This window comes from Nerophis ophidion, linkage group LG04 (genome assembly GCF_033978795.1).
Source record: "Nerophis ophidion isolate RoL-2023_Sa linkage group LG04, RoL_Noph_v1.0, whole genome shotgun sequence".
In the NCBI taxonomy this organism is placed as follows: Eukaryota; Metazoa; Chordata; class Actinopteri; order Syngnathiformes; family Syngnathidae; genus Nerophis; species Nerophis ophidion.
The window spans coordinates 76,344,564-76,369,149 of record NC_084614.1 but is presented as its reverse complement, the minus strand read 5'-3'; the positions used below and the strand labels follow the sequence as shown (position 1 = coordinate 76,369,149).

The 24,586-nt window shown below is 35.7% G+C and overlaps 1 protein-coding gene and 1 long non-coding RNA gene across 4 annotated transcripts in view; one reads left to right on the top strand and one right to left on the bottom strand.

Moving 5' to 3' along the window:
- The window catches only part of faxdc2 (fatty acid hydroxylase domain containing 2), a 51,451-nt gene that overhangs the window by 19,288 nt on the left and 7,577 nt on the right, over window positions 1–24,586 (top strand). For all 3 annotated transcript variants that reach the window (XM_061899098.1, XM_061899097.1, XM_061899096.1), the window contains exons 4-8: window positions 3,593–3,696; window positions 10,175–10,296; window positions 17,181–17,386; window positions 21,759–21,864; window positions 21,931–22,097. In XM_061899098.1, coding sequence (XP_061755082.1) covers window positions 3,593–3,696; window positions 10,175–10,296; window positions 17,181–17,386; window positions 21,759–21,864; window positions 21,931–22,097 — 705 coding nt within the window. The remainder of the gene's footprint in view (window positions 1–3,592; window positions 3,697–10,174; window positions 10,297–17,180; window positions 17,387–21,758; window positions 21,865–21,930; window positions 22,098–24,586) is intronic.
- LOC133551904 (uncharacterized) lies at window positions 321–15,013 on the bottom strand. The gene is made up of 3 exons (XR_009806581.1): window positions 14,875–15,013; window positions 545–800; window positions 321–460 (listed from the first exon to the last, which is right to left on the bottom strand). It is a non-coding gene; the product is annotated as an uncharacterized LOC133551904 (long non-coding RNA).

Genomic DNA, 24,586 nt, shown 5'->3' with positions numbered 1-24,586 from the left:
ATGGATGGATTAAAATCAAGAGTATGATGAATAAGTGGTAAAATTCGAGTGGGCCCCGGGCCCCTAAGTAGTGGAAAAGTTGTCAAAAACGTTTAGAACCCTTCCTCTAAGTAATGTTGCAATTTTCCACACCAAAAAAGTGGCTATGCTTGGTAAAAAAACAAACGCTACAACGTAAAGTACGGCTCAGGTTTTCTAAAACTGCACTAGCTTGATGCTAATTTACATTGGATTTCCCATAGACAGGCTTCCTATTAGCATTAGCGATCTCACATTGGCGATTTCAACAGCTCCATATTTGGTAATGAGAACTCCGACGAATATGCACGTTGCAATCAAACAGCTGGTGTGTAGTAAGCGCAATACTTACAGTGTAAACGCTTTGTAGGGTGCAGCGTAGCACGTTCAGCTTCATGGAAAAAGCTGAACCATGGGTGCCAGGTTCAAACACCGATGACATCTATCAAACAAGACAGGAAGCAAATAATTAAACGAGACAGAATTCAATTTGGCTCAATTTGAGGAGAATCATAGACATCGGTACCCGTGTACAGTATCATCGCGCTCTGCCAAAAGATTGCACGCCTCCTCCTTTTACTTGGACCTCCCCTGACCGCATGGCCACAGCTGTTTCCAAAGGGACGGGGTCGTTAAAGAGTTCAAAAAGAGGTTCGTAAAAGAGTTCAAAAAAGAGTTTGAAAAGAGGTTTGTCAAAGAGTTAAAAAAAAGCAGTGCCTGGAAGGGAGTTTGGTCCTGCTTCCTACTCCGCTTTGTAGTTCTCGGGTCACGACAATATCTTTCTGTTGATTACAATACATGAAAGAATCAGAAACACCTTCATGTTGCTTCCCCCCCTACACAGTGGAGTTTTTACAAGCCTTCTTCTTGGTAGGTTTCAAAGACAGCTTTCGATCTTCTCGCTGGGAACTCATTTCAACACAAACGTTTTTGTGATAACTTAAGATAAAATTATTCTAACAATGGGTTGAAGAATTGTTATCGTTCTGCCAACATAACATTTTGAGTGGGGCTCTCAATTAAAAGGAAACGTTTAAGTCTTGGAAGTGCAAATGTAATAAGATTACTATATATATATATATATATATATATATATATATATATATATATATATTACAATATAACATTTTATTATCTATCAATTAATATTCATTAACACACACACACAACAAGTACTGTTAAGTACTGGTATCGATTTTCAGGCACCGGCAATCGGTACCGTATCGGTTCAAATGTCAACAACACTCGTCCCTGGTGTTGTGTCATGTCCAAAGAGCTCCATCCATCCATCCTTTTTCTACCGCTTATTCCCTTCGGGGGTCGCTGGTGGCTATATCAGCTACAATCGGGCGGAAGGTGGAGTACACCCTGGACAAGTCGCCACCTCATCGCAGCCAGAGGGCTCTGATGATGTTAAAAACTGTTTTTTAGATGGTGACGATCACGTTTTATTTATACAGAAATAATGAAAATATGAGATTTATAATCAATAATTCCTCCTTGGCGGAAAAAATGCACTTAGCCCGGAACCGATTTAACCGCAATAAACGAGGGAGAATTGTGCTCGTGTTGTTCATTTTAAGTGAAAGTGGAGTGGAAATTGTGAATGTTTAAGTTGAATTGAAGTTAAAGCAGCAATGATCGTCTCACACACACTAAGTGGGGTGGAATTTGTCCTCTGCATTTGACCCATCACCCTTGTTCACCCCCTGGGAGGTGAGGGGAGCAGTGAGCAGCAGCGGTGCCGCGCCCGGGAAATCTTTTTTTGGTGATTCAACCCCCCAATTCCAACCCTTGATGCTGAGTGCCAAGCAGGGAGGTAACGGGTCCTATTTTTATAGTCTTTGGTATGACTCTGCCGGGGTTTGAATTCACGACCTACCCAACTCAGGGCGGACACTCTAACCACTAGGCCACTGTGTAGGTTGAACGACGCGGACACATTTGTTACTGGCTACTTTCTATTACTCGTAGACTTTGTAATAATAAAAATGAATTACATTCAAAACGCCTTTTACATTTGTTAAAATCTCAAAGTATATAAAAAAAAATATATATATATATAAAGTTAGAATATATAATAAAAAAATAATATAAAAATGAAATGATGACACACGTTGGTGATCAGGGGTCAGCAACCTTTTTGAAACCAAGAGCTACTTCTTGGGTACTGATTAATGCAAAGGGCTACCAGTTTGATACACACTTAAATACATAGCCAGAATTAGCCAATTTAATCAATTTACCTTTAATGAATAATTCTATATATATATACATATATATAAAAAAATGGGTATTTCTGTCTGTCATTCCGTCGTACATTTTTTTTCCTTTACGGAAGGATTTTTTGTAGAGAATAAATGATGAAAAAAACCACTTAATTGAACGGTTTAAAAGAGGAGAAAACACGAAAAAAAAAAAATGAAAATTTTATTTTGAAACATAATTTATCTTCAATTTCGACCCTTTGAAATTGAAAATTCAACCGAAAAAAATGAAGAGGAAAAACGAGCTAATTCGAATCTTTCCGAAAAAAAAAAAAAAAATAATTTATGGAACATCATTAGTAATTTTTCCTGATTAAGATTGATTTTAGAATTTTGATGACATGTTTTAAATAGGTTAAAATCCAATCTGCACTTTGTTAGAATATATAACAAATTGGACTAAGCTTTATTTCTAACAAAGAAAAATCAATATTTCTTCTAGATTTTCCAGAACAAAATTTTTAAAAGAAATTTAAAAGACTTTGAAATAAGATTCCACAGATTTTCTAGATTTGCCAGAATAATTTTTTTAATTTTAATCATAAGTTTGAAGAAATATTCTTCGTCGAAAAAACAGAAGCTAAAATGAAGAATTAAATTCAAATGTATTTATTATTCTTTACAATAATAAAAAAAAAAGTACTTGAAAAATGATTTAAATTGTCAGGAAAGAAGAGGAAGGAATTTAAAAGGTAAAAAAGTATATGTGTTTAAAAATCCTAGAATCCTTTTTAAGGTTGTATTTTTTCTCTAAAATTGTCTTTCTGAAAGTTATAAGAAGCAAAGTAAAAAAAATTATGAATTTACTTAAACAAGTGAAGACCAAGTCTTTAAAATATTTCCTTGGATTTTCAAATTCTATTTGAGTTTTGTCTCTTTTAGAATGAAAAATGTCGAGCATAGCTAGTTGATAAATAAAATAAATGTAAAAAATAGAGGCAGCTCACTGGTAAGTGCTGCTATTTGAGCTATTTTTAGAACAGGCCAGCGGGCGACTCATCTGGTCCTTACGGGCACCGCGTTGTACGAGATAAACACAACATAAAACAGAAATATAGATAAAAATAGAACTAAAAGCATGACTTACTGACTGTATGTGGAAGTAATATGGAAGTATGGCAATTCTTTATGTTGACAAATGTCATGTTTTAGCCTGCAATATTGTTCAATTATTGTTACGCGTGTGCTTAACTGTCGCGTAGCTGCTAGCCTACCATGTTTACCTTTTTGAAAAAAATAATTTGGTTTTATTTTAGCATGTTTGCATCTATTTGTGCTAGTTGAACAAGTCAGCCTGTCCTCCTCAGGCATCTCCAGAGGTTCTGGGGAGCGTCCGGAGACTTCTGGCAGAACTTGTGGAGCAAACTTTCTGCCACCTTTGAGGGCCACAATGAAGCTTTGTTCTACATGGGTAAGACACTTTTTTTTTTTTTTTGGTTCATCCCCTAAAGTCAGAGTAAACCAACCGGTAAGTGTCGGGTAAATTATGGCAGCCAAGTGTGAGCAATCCGTGGAGGAATGTGTCTCCTTGCCAAAACCTTGTTGTCATGTTTTGATGGAAGGACTTAATAACTACATGGAGCCATTTCTGTGGAAATTGCTAAAGCTGAACTGAAACGTTGACAGAATGTCAGATGGATGTACAATTAGTTTGACAGTTGCAATGGTTTCAAAGTTAAAGAGCTTCAAATTCTTGATGATGGTATACTTAAAATACTTAGCATGCTTCGAGAATTACTAAGTAACAAAATCTATGATTATTTACCTATAAATATATATCCTTAGCTGAAATGCTAGCATAAAAAGTTAACTTTCAACATGGCGCCAAGTAACAAAGTCCTTGATTATTCGGTGGAAAGGTGAAAAGTTAGCGAAAATGCTAGCATACTAAAATTTTATACCAATGTTAGCAGGCGATCCAATGGCATACTAATAAGATGGCAACAAGAAATATCTAGGTTTAAACTTACAAAAATTAACGAAAATGCTAGCATGCTAAAATTTTATGCCAATGTTAGCAGGGGAACCGTTGGCATACTTATAAGGTGGCAACAAGAAATATCTAGGTTTAAACTTACAAATTAGGGAAAATGCTAGCATGCTAACATGTTATGTTAATGTTAGCAGGGGATCCAATGGCATACTTATAAGATGGCAACAAGAAATATCTAGGTTTAAACTTATAAATTAGCGAAAATGCTAGCATGCTAAAATGTTATGCTAATGTTAGCAGGGGAACTGTTGGCATACTTATAAGGTGGCAACAAGAAATATCTAGGTTTAAACTGACTAAATTAACAAAAATACTAGCATGCTAAAATTGTATGCTAATGTTAGCACGGGATCCAATGGCATACTTATAAGATGGCAACAAGAAATATCTAGGTTTAAACTTACAAAAATTAACGAAAATGCTAGCATGCTAAAATTGTATGCTAATGTTAGCAGGGGAACCGTTGGCATACTTATAAGGTGGCAACAAGAAATATCTAGGTTTAAACTTACAAATTAGGGAAAATGCTAGCATGCTAACATGTTATGTTAATGTTAGCAGGGGATCCAATGGCATACTTATAAGATGGCAACAAGAAATATCTAAGTTTAAACTTATAAATTAGCGAAAATGCTAGCATGCTAAAATGTTATGCTAATGTTAGCAGGGGAACTGTTGGCATACTAATAAGATGGCAACAAGAAATATCTAGGTTTAAACTGACTAAATTAACAAAAATACTAGCATGCTAAAATTGTATGCTAATGTTAGCACGGGATCCAATGGCATACTTATAAGATGGCAACAAGAAATATCTAGGTTTAAACTTATAAAATTAGCGAAGATGCTAGCATGCTAAAATGTTCAGCTAATGTTAGCACGGGATCCAATAGCATACTTATAAGATGGCAACAAGAAATATCTAGGTTTAAACTAACAAAATTAGCATTGGAACCGCTGGCATACTTATAAGATGGCAACAAGAAATATCTAGGTGTAAACTGACAAAATCAGCAAAAATGCTAGCATGCTAACATGTTATGCTAATGTTAGCAGGGGATCCAATGGCATACTTATAAAATGGCAACAAGAAATATCTAGGTTTAAACTGACAAATTTAGCGAAAATACTAGCATGCTAAAATGTTCTGCTAATGTTAGCACGGTATCCAATGGCATACTAATAAGATGGCAACAAGAAATATCTAGGTTTAAACTAACAAAATTAGCATTGGAACCGCTGGCATACTTATAAGATGGCAACAAGAAATATCTAGGTGTAAACTGACAAAATCAGCGAAAATGCTAGCATGCTAACATGTTATGCTAATGTTAGCAGGGGATCCAATGGCATACTTATAAAATGGCAACAAGAAATATCTAGGTTTAAACTGACAAATTTAGCGAAAATACTAGCATGCTAAAATGTTCTGCTAATGTTAGCACGGTATCCAATGGCATACTAATAAGATGGCAACAAGAAATATCTAGGTTTAAACTTACAAAAGTTAACAAAAATGCTAGCATGCTAAAATTCTATGCTAATGTTAGCAGGGGAACCGTTGGCATACTTATAAGGTGGCAACAAGAAATATCTAGGTTTAAACTTACAAATTAGGGAAAATGCTAGCATGCTAACATGTTATGTTAATGTTAGCAGGGGATCCAATGGCATACTTATAAGATGGCAACAAGAAATATCTAGGTTTAAACCTATAAATTAGCGAAAATGCTAGCGTGCTAAAATTTTATGCTAATGTTAGCAGGGGAACTGTTGGCATACTTATAAGGTGGCAACAAGAAATATCTAGGTTTACACTGACTAAATTAACAAAAATACTAGCATGCTAAAATTGTATGCTAATGTTAGCACGGGATCCAATGGCATACTTATAAGATGGCAACAAGAAATATCTAGGTTTAAACTTACAAAATTAGCGAAGATGCTAGCATGCTAAAATGTTCAGCTAATGTTAGCACGGGATCCAATAGCATACTTATAAGATGGCAACAAGAAATATCTAGGTTTGAACTAACAAAATTAGCAATGGAACCGCTGGCATACTTATAAGATGGCAACAAGAAATATCTAGGTTTAAACTGACAAAATCAGCGAAAATGCTAGCATGCTAACATGTTATGCTAATGTTAGCAGGGGATCCAATGGCATACTTATAAGATGGCAACAAGAAATATCTAGGTTTGAACTAACAAAATTAGCATTGGAACCGCTGGCATACTTATAAGATGGCAACAAGAAATATCTAGGTTTAAACTGACAAATTTAGCGAAAATACTAGCATGCTAAAATGTTCTGCTAATGTTAGCACGGGATCCAATGGCATACTAATAAGATGGCAACAAGAAATATCTAGGTTTAAACTTATAAAAATTAACGAAAATGCTAGCATGCTAAAATTTTATGCTAATGTTAGCAGGGGAACCGTTGGCATACTTATAAGGTGGCAACAAGAAATATCTAGGTTTAAACTTACAAATTAGGGAAAATCCTAGCATGCTAACATGTTATGTTAATGTTAGCAGGGGATCCAATGGCATACTTATAAGATGGCAACAAGAAATATCTAGGTTTAAACTTACAAAATTAGCGAAAATGCTAGCATGCTAACTTTTTATGCTAATGTTAGCAGAGGAACTGGAAGCATACTTTTAGGATGGCAACAAGAAATATCTAGGTTTAAACTGACTAAATTAACAAAAATACTAGCATGCTAAAATTGTATGCTAATGTTAGCACGGGATCCAATGGCATACTTATAAGATGGCAACAAGAAATATCTAGGTTTAAACTTACAAAATTAGCGAAGATGCTAGCATGCTAAAATGTTATGCTAATGTTAGCAGGGGAACTGTTGGCATACTTATAAGGTGGCAACAAGAAATATCTAGGTTTAAACTGACAAAATCAGCGAAAATGCTAGCATGCTAACATGTTATGCTAATGTTAGCAGGGGATCCAATGGCATACTTATAAGATGGCAACAATAAATATCTAGGTTTAAACTTACAAAATTAGCATTGGAACCGCTGGCATACTTATAAAATGGCAACAGGAAATATCTATGTTTAAACTGACAAATTTAGCGAAAATACTAGCATGCTAAAATTTTCTGCTAATGTTAGCACGGGATCCAATGGCATACTCATAAGATGGCAACAAGAAATATCTAGGTTTAAACTGACTAAATTAGCAAAAATACTAGCATGCTAAAATGTTATGCTAATGTTAGCACAGGATCCAATGGCATACTTATAAGATGGCAACAAGAAATATCTAGGTTTAAACTTACAAAATTAGCGAAGATGCTAGCATGCTAAAATGTTCAGCTAATGTTAGCACGGGATCCAATAGCATACTTATAAGATGGCAACAAGAAATAGCTAGGTTTAAACTGCCAAAATTAGCAAAAATGCTAGCATGCTAAAATGTTATGCTAATGTTAGCAGGGGATCCAATGGCATACTTATAAGATGGCAACAAGAAATAGCTAGGTTTAAACTGCCAAAATTAGCAAAAATGCTAGCATGCTAAAATTTTATGCTAATGTTAGCAGGGGATCCAATGGCATACTTATAAGATGGCAACAAGAAATATCTAGGTTTAAACTTACAAAATTAGCGAAAATGCTAGCATGCTAACTTTTTATGCTAATGTTAGCAGAGGAACTGGAAGCATACTTTTAGGATGGCAACAAGAAATATCTAGGTTTAAACGTACAAAATTATGTAAAGTAGCAGTGAAAAGCATTAGCATGCTAACAAGGGTACACCAATACTGTGTTTCTAAGATGGCGACGAGTAACGAAATCAATGATGATTAGGTTAGAATATAAAAGATTAGCTTGAATGTTTGCATGCTAATTAGCATGCCGACATGTGAGTAGCTAGATTACTTCCAAGATAGCGCCACGTAACATAATCCATGCCCACTAGGTTAAAAAGTACAAAATTAGCTGAAATGCTAGCATAAAACATTAGAATATTAACATTAGCATGCTAACAGGGGAACAGCCAGCAAACTTCCAACATGGCGCCAAGCAACAAAGTCTGTGATTATTCGGTCAAAACATACAAAATTAGCGAAAATGCTAGCATGCTAACATTTTATGCTAACTTTAGCAGGGGAACCGGAAGCATACTTCTAAGATGGCAACAAGAAATATCTTGGGTTAAATGTGCAAAATTATCTAAAATAGCAGCGTAAAGCATTAACATGCTAACTAGGTTACACCGGGCATTCCTGTGTTTCTCAGATGGCGACGAGTAAGGAAATCAATCAATTGTTTGCGTGCTAACGAGCTAGCATACTCCCAAGATGGTGCCAAGTAACAGAATCTATGCTTAATAGGTTAAAAAGTACAAAATTAGCTAAAATGCTAACATAAAAAAAGAGAATATTATCATTAGCATGTTAACAGGGGAACAGCTAGCATACTTTTAAGATGGCGTGTAGTAACAAAATCCATATTATTAGTCTAAAAGATACATAATTAGCTTAAATTATAGCATACAATGTTAGTAAACTAACAAGTGACGAGCTAGCCTACTTTTAAGATGGCACTAATTAAAAGATTCCATGCTTGTTAGGGTTAAAAAAAATACAAAATTAGCTAAAATGCTAGCATAAAACATTAGAACATTAACTTTAGCATGCTAACAGGGGAACAGCTAGCATACTTCTAAGATAGCGTGTAGTAACGAAATCCATATTAGTAGGCTAACGTATACATAATTAGCTTAAATGCTAGCGTAAAATTTTAGCACGCCAACAGGTGAATAGCTAGCATACTTCTAGGATGGCGTCAAGTCACAAAATTCATGATTATTACAGTAGGTTGAAACCTACATAATTAGCTTGGATGCTAGAGTAAAATGTTAGCACACTGTTAGCACGTTAGCACTAGCATGCCAACAGTTAAAAAGCTAGCATAAATCTAAGACAGAGCCAGTGTACAAAATATATGATTATTAGGTTAAAAACATACTTAACTAGATAAAGTGCTACCATAAAACATTAGCATGCTAACAGCGAAAATTACACAATTACAGTCTTACAGAATTCCAGGAACTTGGGGAAAACAGGAATGGTGATGTCAAAGTAAGTTGTTGGCCAACCCCAAGATGCAGAGATGGAGGCCGGCATGCAGTGAGAAAACTTGATTTAATAAAAATACTAAAACACGAACAAACAAAAGGGTACTGACACAAAGCGGATAACAAACTAAGAGAGCTAGCATGGGAGCTAGAAAACTAAAAGGAGACTTAGCATGGAAGCTAGCAAAAACCAAAAGGGGCCTAGCGTGGAAGCTAGCGGGTAGCGTACTTGTAAAATGAAAAAACAAACTGCAAGCAGGGCACAAAAAACAGTAAGCTACAAACATCAAACGAATATAGCTTACCGCTACGCAGCAAACACACGACAGGCGCGATAATACATGACAAGAGCGACAAGGAGTGACATCGACAAATCAATAATCCAGCACGGACTGGAAGACAAAGCAGGTACAAATAGGATCGGGCTGATTGACACCAGGTGTGGCCAGGTGCCGATCAGCCGCAGCTGAAGGGAAACAAAGCACTCGGGGAGACAAATAGGAAGCTGAACTGAAACAAGAGTGCTGACAGGAACTAAGGACAGGAAATACTAAACACACAGAAGAAAAACTAAAACACAAACAAACTCAGTGGCAAGCCTGACAGGTGGTGAGCATTCACACAATTCAAACCAAACAAATGTGTAGAATTTACTCTCCGAAATAATTGCATTTAAGTCTGTTCATCTAGCGCTCTGTATTAAATATAAAACACACATCTGGTGCTGACATTGTTGCAAATTTCTTTTCAAGTGTTGGAATGTTTTCGCTCTCTCGCCACAGGGACCATGCTCGTGCCCACTGTGGTTTTTTGGGGTTTCAACGCTCTACTGCTATTGGTGGACACCACAGGAAGACCCGCCTTCATCACGCGCTACCGCGTCCAAGTGGACAAGAATAATCCGGTAGGTTTTTGCTAACAGGAGAACAGCTAGAATGCTTCTAAAATAATATAATCCCCTTATTGGGTTTAAAATGTACATAATTAGATAAAATGCTAACATAAAATGTTAGCATGATAACAGGGGAACAGCTAGCATAGTTCTAAGATGGCACCAAGCAGAGCAACGAAATCCATTACGAGGTTAAAACCAACTTAATTACGTAAAAGACCAGCATAAAATGTTAGCATGTCAACATTAGCATGCTAACAGAAGAACAACTAGCATTCTTCTAAGATGGCACCATATAATGGAATCCATTTATTGGGTTGAATGTACATAAGTATAATGCTAACATAAAATTTTAGCCTGATAATAGGGGAACAGCTAGCACATTTCTAAGATGGCACTGAGTAAAAAAATCCATTATTTGTTTAAAATGTACATAATTGGGTAAAAGTCTAGCATAGCATGTTAGCATGGCAACATTAGCATGCTAATAAAAGTCTGATGACAGGGGAACAGCTAGCATATTTCTAAGATGGCCCCGAGAAACAAAATCCATTAGGTTAAAACCAACATAGTTACGTAAAAGCCTAGCATAAAATGTTAGCATGTCAACATTAGCATGCTAACAGGAAAACAGCTAGTATTCTTCTAAGATGGCACCATTTAATGTAATCCATTTATTGGGTGAAAATGTACATAAGTAAAATACTGACGTAAAATTTTAGCCTGATAATAGGGGAACAGCTAGCACATTTCTAAGATGGCACTGAGTAAAAATGTACATAATTGGGTAAAAGTCTAGCATAGCATGTTAGCATGGCAACATTAGCATGCTAATAAAAGTCTGATGACAGGGGAACAGCTAGCATATTTCTAAGATGGCACCGAGCAACAAAATCCATTAGGTTAAAACCAACATAGTTACGAAAAAGGCTAGCATAAAATGTTAGCATGTCAACATTAGCATGCTAACAGGAAAACAGCTAGTATTCTTCTAAGATGGCACTATTTAATGTAATCCATTTATTAGGTGAAAATGTACATAAGTAAAATGCTAACATAATATTTTAGCTTGATAATAGGGGAACAGCTACCACATTTCTAAGATGGCACTGAGTACAAAAATCCATTATTTGTTTAAAATGTACATAATTGGGTAAAAGTCTAGCATAGCATGTTAGCATGGCAACATTAGCATGCTAATAAAAGTCCGATGACAGGGGAACAGCTAGCATATTTCTAAGATGGCACCGAGCAACAAAATCCATTAGGTTAAAACCAACATAGTTACGAAAAAGGCTAGCATAAAATGTTAGCATGTCAACATTAGCATGCTAACAGGAAAACAGCTAGTATTCTTCTAAGATGGGACTATTTAATGTAATCCATTTATTAGGTGAAAATGTACATAAGTAAAATGCTAACATAATATTTTAGTTTGATAATAGGGGAACAGCTACCACATTTCTAAGATGGCACTGAGTACAAAAATCCATTATTTGTTTAAAATGTACATAATTGGGTAAAAGTCTAGCATAGCATGTTAGCATGGCAACATTAGCATGCTAATAAAAGTCTGATGACAGGGGAACAGCTAGCATATTTCTAAGATGGCACCGAGCAACAAAATCCATTAGGTTAAAACCAACATAGTTACGAAAAAGGCTAGCATAAAACGTTAGCATGTCAACATTAGCATGCTAACAGGAAAACAGCTAGTATTCTTCTAAGATGGCACTATTTAATGTAATCCATTTATTAGGTGAAAATGTACATAAGTAAAATGCTAACATAATATTTTAGCTTGATAATAGGGGAACAGCTACCACATTTCTAAGATGGCACTGAGTACAAAAATCCATTATTTGTTTAAAATGTACATCATTGGGTAAAAGTCTAGCATAGCATGTTAGCATGGCAACATTAGCATGCTAATAAAAGTCTGATGACAGGGGAACAGCTAGCATATTTCTAAGATGGCACCGAGCAACAAAATCCATTAGGTTAAAACCAACATAGTTACGAAAAAGGCTAGCATAAAATGTTAGCATGTCAACATTAGCATGCTAACAGGAAAACAGCTAGTATTCTTCTAAGATGGCACTATTTAATGTAATCCATTTATTAGGTGAAAATGTACATAAGTAAAATGCTAACATAATATTTTAGCTTGATAATAGGGGAACAGCTACCACATTTCTAAGAGGGCACTGAGTACAAAAATCCATTATTTGTTTAAAATGTACATAATTGGGTAAAAGTCTAGCATAGCATGTTAGCATGGCAACATTAGCATGCTAATAAAAGTCTGATGACAGGGGAACAGCTAGCATATTTCTAAGATGGCCCCGAGCAACAAAATCCATTAGGTTAAAACCAACATAGTTACGTAAAAGCCTAGCATAAAATGTTAGCATGTCAACATTAGCATGCTAACAGGAAAACAGCTAGTATTCTTCTAAGATGGCACCATTTAATGTAATCCATTTATTGGGTGAAAATGTACATAAGTAAAATGCTGACGTAAAATTTTAGCCTGATAATAGGGGAACAGCTAGCACATTTCTAAGATGGCACTGAGTAAAAATGTACATAATTGGGTAAAAGTCTAGCATAGCATGTTAGCATGGCAACATTAGCATGCTAATAAAAGTCTGATGACAGGGGAACAGCTAGCATATTTCTAAGATGGCCCCGAGCAACAAAATCCATTAGGTTAAAACCAACATAGTTACGTAAAAGCCTAGCATAAAATGTTAGCATGTCAACATTAGCATGTTAACAGGAAAACAGCTAGTATTCTTCTAAGATGGCACCATTTAATGTAATCCATTTATTGGGTGAAAATGTACATAAGTAAAATGCTAACATGAAATTTTAGCCTGATAATATGGGAACAGCTAGCACATTTTTAAGATGACACAAAGTAACAAAATCCATTATTTGTTTAAAATTTACATAATTGAGGAAAAGGCTAGCATAACGTGTTAGCATGCCAACATTAGCATGCTAATAAAAGTGTAATAACAGGGGAACAGTTAGCATATTTCTAAGATGGCACCGGGCAACAAAATCCATTACTAAGTTAAAACCAACTTACTTATGGAAAAGGCTAGCATAAAATGTTAGCATGTAAACATTAGTATGCTAACTGGAGAACAGCTAGCATTCGTCTAAGATGGCACCATATATTGGAATCCATTTATTGGGTTGAATGTACATAATTAAATACAATGCTAAAGTAAAATTTTAGCCTGATAATAGGGGAACAGCTAACACATTTCTAAGATGGCACCAAGTAACAAAATCCATTAATAGGTTAAAACCAACGTAATTAGGGAAAAGGCTAACATAAGATGTTAGCATTCCAATATTAGCATGATAAAAGGAGAACAGCTAGCACATTTCTAAGATGGCATCGAGTAAGGAAATCCATAACTTGGTTAAAACCAACATAATTAGGTAAAAGACTAGCATAACATGTTAGCCTGCCAACAATTAAAATGCCAACAGGAGACCAGCTAGCACATTTCTAAGATGGCACCAAGCAACAAAATCCATAATTTGGTTAAAACCAACATAATTAGGTAAAAGGATAGCATAAAATGCTAGCATGCCAGTATTAGCATGCCAACAGGAGACCAAGTAGCATATTTCTAAGATGGCACCAAGTAACAAAATCCATTATGAGGTCCAAACCAACATAATTAGGTAAAAGGCTAGCATAAAATGTTAGCATGCCAACATTAGCATGCTAAAAGGGAAACCGCTGGCACATTTCTAAGATGGCACCAAGCAACCAAATCCATAATTTGGTTGAAACCAACATAATTAGGTGAAAAGTTAGCATGCCAATTTTAGCATGCAAAAAGGGAAACAGCTAGCACATGTCTAAGATGGCACCAAGCAACCAAATCCATAATTTGGTTAAAACCAACATAATTAGGTAAAATGCTACCATGAAAAGTTAGCATGCCAACATTAGCATGCTAACAGGAGAAATGCTAGCAAATTTCTAAGATTGCACCATGTAACAAAATCCTTCATTAGGTTAAAACACTGCACAATGCTAGCAAAAAAAAGTTAGCATGTTAATATTAGCATGCTACCAGGGCAATAGCTAGCACATTTCTAAGTTCATAAAGCGTGTCGATTATAGCTGACGTAAAAACACTAAATCATTTATCCGTAAAATGATGAGCAAACAAAACACATTTAAACCCACCCGCTAGCTCGATGCTAATTTACATTAAAAATCCCATAGACACGCTAGCATGTTAGCCATTTTGAGCGCCTCAAAAAATGTAAATAAACAGAAAAAACATCTCCAAAAAAAGTACAACCATCCAGATTCATGTTTGTCAACTTTTATGTGTTAACTTAAATTATTGAGGCATAAAACACCTCCAGGCAAACATGGAATAAACAGTAATAGAACAACTTAAAAGTGTTCGGCGTGTCAAAGTCCTCCTCCAGCGTTTGACCAGACAAAGTTTGACGTTGCGCGCGGCAGAGATAACATCGTAAAGAAAACATGATAAGTGTCGTAATCTCTGAGTTTTATCGGAGTATTGATTGTGTTTTTATCCTCACCTCGCTGACAGTTGGAATGGAAAACACGCCTCAGTTCGTTTATCTCCACATAAACAACACGCGGCTAGTCAGCCACATTTGTGCTCACAAGAAGTCGCTCGCCCGTCACATTAAGAGCGCAAAACAAAACAACGGATCAATCGTCCGTGTAGTTCTCGTTCAAAATCCCTAACTGCATGTGTTTGCAGTTAGGGTTCAAAGTTCAAAAGTCATTTGGGTCGCATTTCTTCTGAACTAACAACATCTTTGCCAAATCAAATCTTTTATTTGTGTTAATGACGTTGATACTTCCTCTGTGAGTGACTACATATTCAGTGCAACTCCATTAGAAATGACACAAATACACAGTTTGTGTATCTGTATGGAAAGCAACACCAATTATTTTCAATGAAAAACCTAGCAGAGTTTAAAACAAGATATAAAAATAAAAATATATTTTTGAAAAGGTTTATATTTTTCAGAAAATATATATTTGAAAGTATTCATATTTTTCAGAAAAAAATATTTTTGAAAAAATTTATATTTTTCAGAAAATATATATATTTTTGAAATTATTCATATTTTTTCAGAAAATATATTTTTAAAATTATTTATATTTTTTAGAATATATATATTTTTGAAAATATTCATATTTTTCAGAATATATACATATTTTTTAAAACATTTATTTTTTTCAGAAAATATATATATTTGAAAAAAAAAACAATTTTCCCAAAATATTTATATTTTTCAAGAAAATATATTTTAAAAAATATTCATATTTAAAAAAAAATATATTTTTGAATTTATATTTTTCAGAAAAAATATATATTTTTGAAAATATTCATATTTTTCAGAAAATATGTTTTTCAAAATATTTTTCAGAAAATATATTTTTTTAAATATTCATATTTTTCAGAAAATATATATTTGAAAATACATTTTTTTTAAATATTGATTTTTTTCAGAAAATATGTATATATTTGAAAATATTTGTTTTTCAGAAAACATGAATATTTTTGAAAATATTTATATTTTTCAAGAAAATATAAATATTTTTGAAAATATTTATATTTTTCAAGAAAATATAAATATTTTTGAAAATATTTATATTTTTCAAGAAAATATATTTTCTGAAATATTCATATTTTTCAGAAAATATACATATTTTTGAAAACATTTATTTTTTCAGAAAATATATATATTTGGAAAAATACTTTTTTCCAAAATATTTACATTTTTCAACAAAATTTGTTTTCAAAAATATTCGTACTTTTCAAAAAATATAAATATTTTTGAAAATATTCATATTTTTCAGAAAAAAATATATTTTTGAAAATATTCATATTTTTCAGAAAATATAAATATTTTTGAAAATATTCATATTCATGAAATTTACATTTTTCAAGAAAATATATATTTTTAAATATTTATATTTTTCCCCAAAAAATATATTTTTTCTGAAATATTCATATTTTTCAGAAAATATAAATATGTTTGAAAATATGTATGTTTTTCATAAAATATAAATATTTTTGAAATATTGTGAAGATTAGAAATGATTAACACGTCAGACAACTCAAATGATGAATTTTCAAATATGTGTAGAATATTATGTTATTCATAATATGATATATACATACAAATATGTGTGTGTATATATATATTTATATCCACACACACATATATGTACATATGTATATATATATATACACATACATATACATCCATCCATCATATACACATATATATACATACATACATACACATATATATATATACACATACATATACACGCGTATGTATGCATGTCCGTGTAAATATAATATACAATATAATCAATCATTAATATACTTGAATATTAGGAATATGTTTAAGTTCGACTTCTACCGTGTTTACTTCGTGACAACCAACCCTGCTTAAAGTTTTGTAATCAATCAGAAATATCAAGCAGCTAAAATGCACAAAGTGTGCAGAGACTGTTTGTCTTTTTTCCCCATCATGCTTTGTAATTAATTTAAAACAGGTGCCATTTTGAATTGGTTATTGTGCATGGATGTTTTTTTTTTTTTTAATATCCACAAAGTTCAGTGAGCCGGTTACATGTGATCATGTCTGTGGATATTTTGTGTTGGTTGTAATGTTATTATTATTTTTGCACCATGATTAGAGAAGGTTGTTTGCATTGGGTCATATAAAGCAACTTTTAACCACACTTTTAGCGTTTCAGGCCGTGACAAAGTAAAAAAAAAAGACCAGTAAAAATCCCAGATTAAGGATATTATAGCATGCAGCGTTTATCTTAATTGTCACCTTTTCCTTCCCAGGTGGATCCGGCCAAGCTGCGCCAGGCATTGAAGACGGTGCTCTTCAACCACCTCTTCATCTCGGGCCCCATGGTGGTGGTTGCCTACCACCTGACGTCCTGGAGGGGCGACCCGTGCGGCCCCCAGCTGCCCACCTTCCACTGGGCCCTGATCGAGCTGGCCTTCTTCTCCATCTTGGAGGAGGTCTTCTTCTACTACTCCCACCGGTAAAGCACAAACACACCATCATTACGTCATGCCGCTTTGCATACATCAGTTTATTATTTATACATCACTAATAAAAATGTGAAAAATAATAGCATATTTATATATTTCAACATTGGATTTTTACAAATATTTTGTATGTTTACAAAAATTACTTGAGAAAACAACAAGGCTCAAATAAACTATAATAAAACATTTATGACTTGTACTTCTGACCTTTTGTGTCTTCAACACTGATACTAGTAGGTGTGTGCCGATCCAATGTAGATATCAGATATCAGACTGATATAAAAAAAATTGAAGTATGTGCATAAAATGTTTACACGTGCACATCTGGATCAATGGTTCTCTTACTTCTTTCACCAAGTACCACCTCAGAAAACACCAAGTACCATATGAGTATCATGATTTGCAAATCATTTTCAACCCATATTCAGTTGAATATGCTACAAACACAACATATTTGATGTTCAAACTGATAAACTTTTTTTTTTGCAAATAATCATTAACTTTAGAATTCGAAGCCAGCAACACGTGACAAAGAAGTTGGTAAAGGTGGCAATAAATACTGATAAAGTTTAGGAATGCTCATCAAACACTTATTTGGAACATCCCACAGGTGTGCAGGCTAATGGGGAACAGGTGGGTGCCATGATTGGGTATAAAAGCAGCTTCCCAAAAAAATGCTCAGTCTTTCACAAGAAAGGATGGGGCGAGGTACACCCCTTTGTCCACAACTGCGTAGAACAACGTTTCTCAAAGTGCAATTGCAAGAAATTTAGGGATTTCAACATCTACGGTACATAATATCATCAAAAGGTTCAGAGAATCTGGAGAAATCACACCACGTAAGCGGCATCAATCAATATCACCACACGGGCTAAGGAACACTTCAGAAAACCACTGTCACTAATTACAGTTTTTCGCTACATCTGTAAGTGCAAGTTAAAGCTCTACAATGCAAAGCGAAAGCCATTTATCAACAACACCCAGAAACGCCGCCGGCTTCTCTGGGTTTGAGATCATCTAAGATGGACTGACGCAAAGTGGAAAAGTGTTCTGTGGTCTGACGAGTCCACATTTCAAATTGTTTTTGGAAATATTCGACATTGTGTCATCCGGACCAAAGGGGAAGCGAACCATCCAGACTGTTATCGAGGCAAAGTTTAAAAGCCATTATCTGTGATGGTACAGAGGTGCATTAGTGCCCAAGGCATGGGTAACTTACACATCTGTGAAGGCACATTAATGCTGAAAGGTACATACAGGTTTTGGAACAACATATGCTGCCATCCAAGCGGCGTCTTTTTCATGGACGCCCCTGCTTATTTTAGCAAGACAATACCAAGCCACATTCAGCACGTGTTACAAAAGCGTGGCTTCGTAAAAAAAAAAAAAGAGTGCGGGTACTTTCCTGGCCCGCCTGCAGTCCAGACCTGTCTCCCATCGAAAATGTGCGGCGCATTATGAAGCGTAAAATACGACAGCGGAGACCCCGGACTGTTGAACGACTGAAGCTCTACATCAGGGGTGCCCACACTTTTTCTGCAGGCGAGCTACTTTTCAATCGACCAACTCGAGGGGATCTACCTCATTATGTATATCATTTATATTTATTTATTTATGAAAGAGACATTTTTGTAAACAAGTTAAATGTGTTTAATGATAATACAAGCATGTGTAACACATATAGATGTCTTTCTTTCACAAAGACAAGAATATAAGTTGGTGTATTACCTGATTCTGATGACTTGCATTGATTGAAATCAGACAGTAATGATGATAACGCCCACATTTTCCAAATGGAGGAGAAAAAAAGTTGTCCTTTCTGTACAATACCACATGAAAGTGGTTGGTTTTTGGCATCTAATTCATCCAGCTTCCATACACTTTACAAGAAAAACATTGGCGGCAAATTCCGTAGCTTGCTTGATTGACATTCACGGCACCCGAGGGTCTTGTGAGATGACGCTGGCTGCTGCCAGTTCATTATTATGAAAAAATGACGGAGAGGAAGGCAAGAAACACTTTTTATTTCAACAGACTTTCGCGCCGTCCCTTCCGTCAAAACTCTAAAGGCCGACTGCACATTTCCTATCTTCACAATAAAAGCCCTGCTTCATGCTGCCTGTGCTAACAAAATAAGAGTCTCGGAAAGCTGGCGTGCACAAGTGATGTGCACGCCAGCTTTCTGAGGGATCGCTTGTGCACGCCAGCTTTCCGAGACTCTGTATTTAGATAGCGCAGGCAGCATGAAGCTGGGCTTTTATTGTGAAGATAGGAAATGTGCAGTCGGCCTTTAGAGTTTTGACGGAAGGTACAGCGCGAGAGTCTGTTGAAATAAAAAGTGTTTCTCGCCTTCCTCTCGGTCATATTTTAATAATAATGATCTTGCAGCAGCCAGCGTCATCTCACAAGACCCTCCGGTACCGTGAATGTCATTTAAGTGACGTCTTGGTGAAGATTGATGATCACTAATTTTTAGGTCTATTTTTTTTAAAAGCCAGGCTGGAGATCGACTGACACACCCCCCGCGGTCGACTGGTAGCTCGCGATCGACATAATGGGCACCCCTGCTCTACATAATCCAATCCCCACCTTCTACCATCCTAGTCACGTCCGTTGTGTCCTTGGGCAAGACACTTCACCCTTGCTCCTGATGGGTCCTGGTGAGCGCCTTGCAAGGCAGCTCCCGCCATCAGTGTGTGAATGTGTGTGTGAATGGGTGCATGTGGAAATACCGTCAAAGCGCTTTGGGCTCCTTAAAAAGGGGTAGAAAAGCGCTAAAGTACAACCCATTTACCATAAAACAAGAATGGGAAAGAATTCCACTTTCAAAGCTTCAACAATTAGTTTCCTCAGTTTCCAAACGTTTATTGAGTGTTGTTAAAAGAAAAGGTGATGTAACACAGTGGTGAACATGCCCTTTCCCAACTACTTTGGCACGTGTTGCAGCCATGAAATTCTAATTATTTGCAAAAAAAAAAGGAAAATTTATGAGTTTGAACATCAAATATATTGTCTTTGTAGTGCATTTAATTGAATATGGGTTGAAATGGATTTGCAAATCATTGTATTTTTTTTTATATTTACATCTAACACAATTTCCAAACTCATATGGAAACAGGGTTTGCATCACCATAATGACCCGCATTAAAATACAGTGGCGTAGTAGGCCTAAGTAATCATTACAAACAATGCCGGTGTTTTACATAAGTATATTCAATATTTTTGGCCGCTGTACCGATACGCACAGTTAGAACAGTAACACTGTGTTTGAATATTTCATTGATTCTTTGGCGTACCAATACAGCAGGGGTAGGGAACCTATGGCTCTAGAGCCAGATGTGGCTCTTTTGATGACTGCATCTGGCTCTCTGATAAATCTGAGCTGACGTTGCTTAACACGATAAGTAATGAACAATTCCGCTTGTAATCACAGTGTTAAAAATAATGTTCAAAATATAAAACATTCTCATGCATTTTTAATCCATCCATCCGTTTTCTACCGCACCTGTTCAAGAAGTTGCGTTAATGGTAAGAAGTTATTTATTATCGGTTAGTGTGGGGCTTGCCCTCCTGGGGGTTCTTCAGACCCCCAAGCACCGACATGAGAGCCTGTTTCAGGGTTACAATATTGTTTTATATTTCAATAAGTCTCTCAGTTGCTTTCCAGCAATAGTATTTCCAGCCCCAACCCAGTCTGTCCGCCTGGCTGCTGCTTATAACAGAGCGACAGGTGATTAGATAACAAGGCCCAGGTGGGCAGTCTACGCACCTGTCGCTGCAGGCCCGCAGGCCACGCCCCTCCACAGTTAGTTTCAGAATAACAATGTTGTTACAAAGAATAAGATGCCTATTATACTCTAGAAATGTTGGTCTTACTTAAAAATGCACGTGTTTGTGTTCAGTGCTAAAAAAAAATATTATATGGCTCTTACGGAAATATATTTTAACATATTTGCCTTTTTGGCTCTCTCAGCCAAAAAGGTTCCCGACCCCTGCAATAGACGGAGCCCGCGTACCGCTAGTGGTAGCACGTACCATAGTTTGAGAATCCACAAAATGATAATTAAGCAAACAAGGTTGGTCTTTTATTCTATTTTAGGAGGTTGTTTACAAAAGGTAAACATGCTAGGCCTTAGGCTGCTACCATAGCAACTAGCAGCTACACAACACCTAAGCACAAAATAGCAGACAAGGTAGACATACGTAATAATTGAACACGATAAACAAGTCTCAAATAATCATAGTTGCATGCTACGTACACATACAAAGTCTCCAAGGCGGAAGCGTATAAGAGAGTATCCAGTAACAAACGTGTCCGCATCATTCGACTTAACTGAATTCTAGTTACTACTGTTTGTTCTTCAGTTTGTTCCACCATCCCAGCCTGTACAAACATTTCCACAAGCAGCACCACGAGTGGACCGCCCCCATCGGTGTGGTGGCCACGTACGCGCACCCCCTGGAACACCTGGTGAGTCATCTTCTTGTCCTCCTCACCTGGGAACATCACACCTGTGACCAACACCACTGCTCTTAGTTTTCCAACCTGCTGCCGGTGGTGATTGGACCCGTGGTCCTGGGCTCCCATGTGTCCACCACCTGCATGTGGTACTGCATTGCTCTGGTCAGCACCACCATCTCACACTGTGGGTACCACCTCCCCTTCCTGCCATCCCCGGAGTTCCACGACTTCCACCACCTCAGGTGCCTCATTCATGCATTCATCCATCATTTATTTATTTGGTTGTCATCCATTCTTTCAACATCCATCCAGGCAGTCATTCATCATGCATTCGTCCATCGTGCATTACTTTATCATCCATTCATTAATCACGCATTCATTTATTATACATTCTTCCATCATGCATTAATTTATCATGCATTCATCCAATCATGCACTCATTCTTTATCCATTCATTAATCCGCCATGCATTCATATATAGTTATTTAATCGTCCATTATTCATTCTTTCAACCTCCATTCATTAATTATGCATTAATTTATCATTCATCCATGCATTAATCTATCATCCATTTATAATAATTTCTTCATCCATTCATTCATCATGCATTCAATATGCATTCTTTTAACAACCATTCATGCATTCAGCCATCATTTATTTATTCCGTTATCCTTCATTTATCATGCATTCATCAATCATACATAACTTGATCATCCATTCATTATTTTATCATACATTCATCCATCATGCAGTAATTTATCATCCATTCAATAGTCATGCATTCATCCATCATGCACTCATTCTTTATCCATTCATTCATCCACCACGCATTAATTTATAATTATCTAATCATCCATTCTTTCAACATCCATTCATTAATTATGCATTAATTTATCGATCACGCATTAATTTACCAACCATTCATGCATTAATCATGCATTCATCCATCATGCACTCATTCATCCACCATGCATTCATTTATAATAATTTCTTCATACATTCATTCATCATGCATTACTTCAACATCCATTCATGCATTCATCCATCAATCATGCATTAATTTATCATTCATTCATCTTTCATGCATTCAACATTTATTCATTCATCATCCATTCAGGCATTCATCCATCATGCATTAATGTATCATCCATTCATGCATTTATCCATCATAAATTAATTTATCATCTATTTAATAATTATGCACTCATTCATCCATCATGCATTATTCATTCTTTCAACCTCCATTCAGTAATCATGCATTAATCCGTCATCCATTATGCATTCATTTATAATCATTTCTTCATCATACATTACTTCAATATCCATTCAAAAATCCACTATTTTTTAAAGAAACAATTGAAAAAAAACAAAAAACGTTTTTAGGCCATCTCCATGGAAAAAGTTGTATTACATTTTATCATATACCAAGTGATATATCGCGATAATCGGTTTGAATAGATTCCGAATCAAATTATCATGTGCCCAAAGATTCCCACCTCCTATTTTAAATGCATTCATTCTTCATTTTATTAGATTAGATTAGATTAGATAGTACTTTATTTATTCCGTCAGGAGAGTTCCTTCAGGAAAATTACAATTTTCAGCACAATCCCATTCAAGATCAGACAAACATTACAGGGAGACAGAACAGGATCGCTGACGGGTCTGCCGGCTTCCAGCGCCCCTTACAAAAAAGATGACATACAGGTAAACAAGGGGGGGGAGAGAAAAAAAATTGAAGATTAAATTAAAATAAATTTTTTTTTTTTAATACATTTATAATTTATGCATTCATTTTTTCATCATGCAGCCATTTATTTGATAGTTATTTCATCATGTATTCATTTTTGATCGTTCATTCATTCACAGAGGAGCTCAAAACTGTATTTACATGTGAATCATAACGCTTACTCCAAATCTGAAATCAATCTTTTTTTTTTCTTAATCCATGTTTAAGCCATCTTCATGCTGACGTGCTGTGTATACATGTTGTGAAGAGGTTTGACCATAATTATGCTTAAAGGCCTACTGAAATGAGATTTTCTTATTCAAACGGGGATAGCAGGTCCATTCTATGTGTTATACTTGATCATTTCGCGATATTGCCATATTTTTGCTGAAAGTATTTAGTAGAGAACATCGACGATAAAATTCGCAACTTTTGGTGCTGATAAAAAAGCCTTGCCTTTACCGGAAGTCGCAGACGATGACATCACAAGTGTGAGGGCTCCTCACATTGTTTTTAATGGGAGCCTCCAGCAGCAAGAGCGATTCGGACCGAGAAAACAATTTCCCCATTAATTTGAGCGAGGATGAAAGATTTGTGGATGATGATATTGATAGCAAAGGACTACAAAAAAAAAAGGTGAATGTATTGGGACGGATTCAGATGTTTTTAGACACATTTAATAGGATAATTCTGGGAAATCCCTTATCTTTCTATTGTGTTGCTAGTGTTTTAGTGAGATTAAATAGTACCTGATAGTCAGAGGGGGGTGTCCACGGGTGTGTTGAGGCCAGTCCCTGAGGGAAGTCGACGGCAGCTGCATGGACGGCGCAAGCTCGGCTGATCTCCTGTAAGAGGCGACTTTTTACCACAATTTTCTCACCGAAACCTGCCGGTTGACAAGTGGTCGGGAACCATGTTCGCTTGACCGCTCTGGTTCACCTCCGGGAATTTTAAACAAGGAATCACCTTGTGTTTGTGTGGCTAAAGCTTCCCAACTCCATC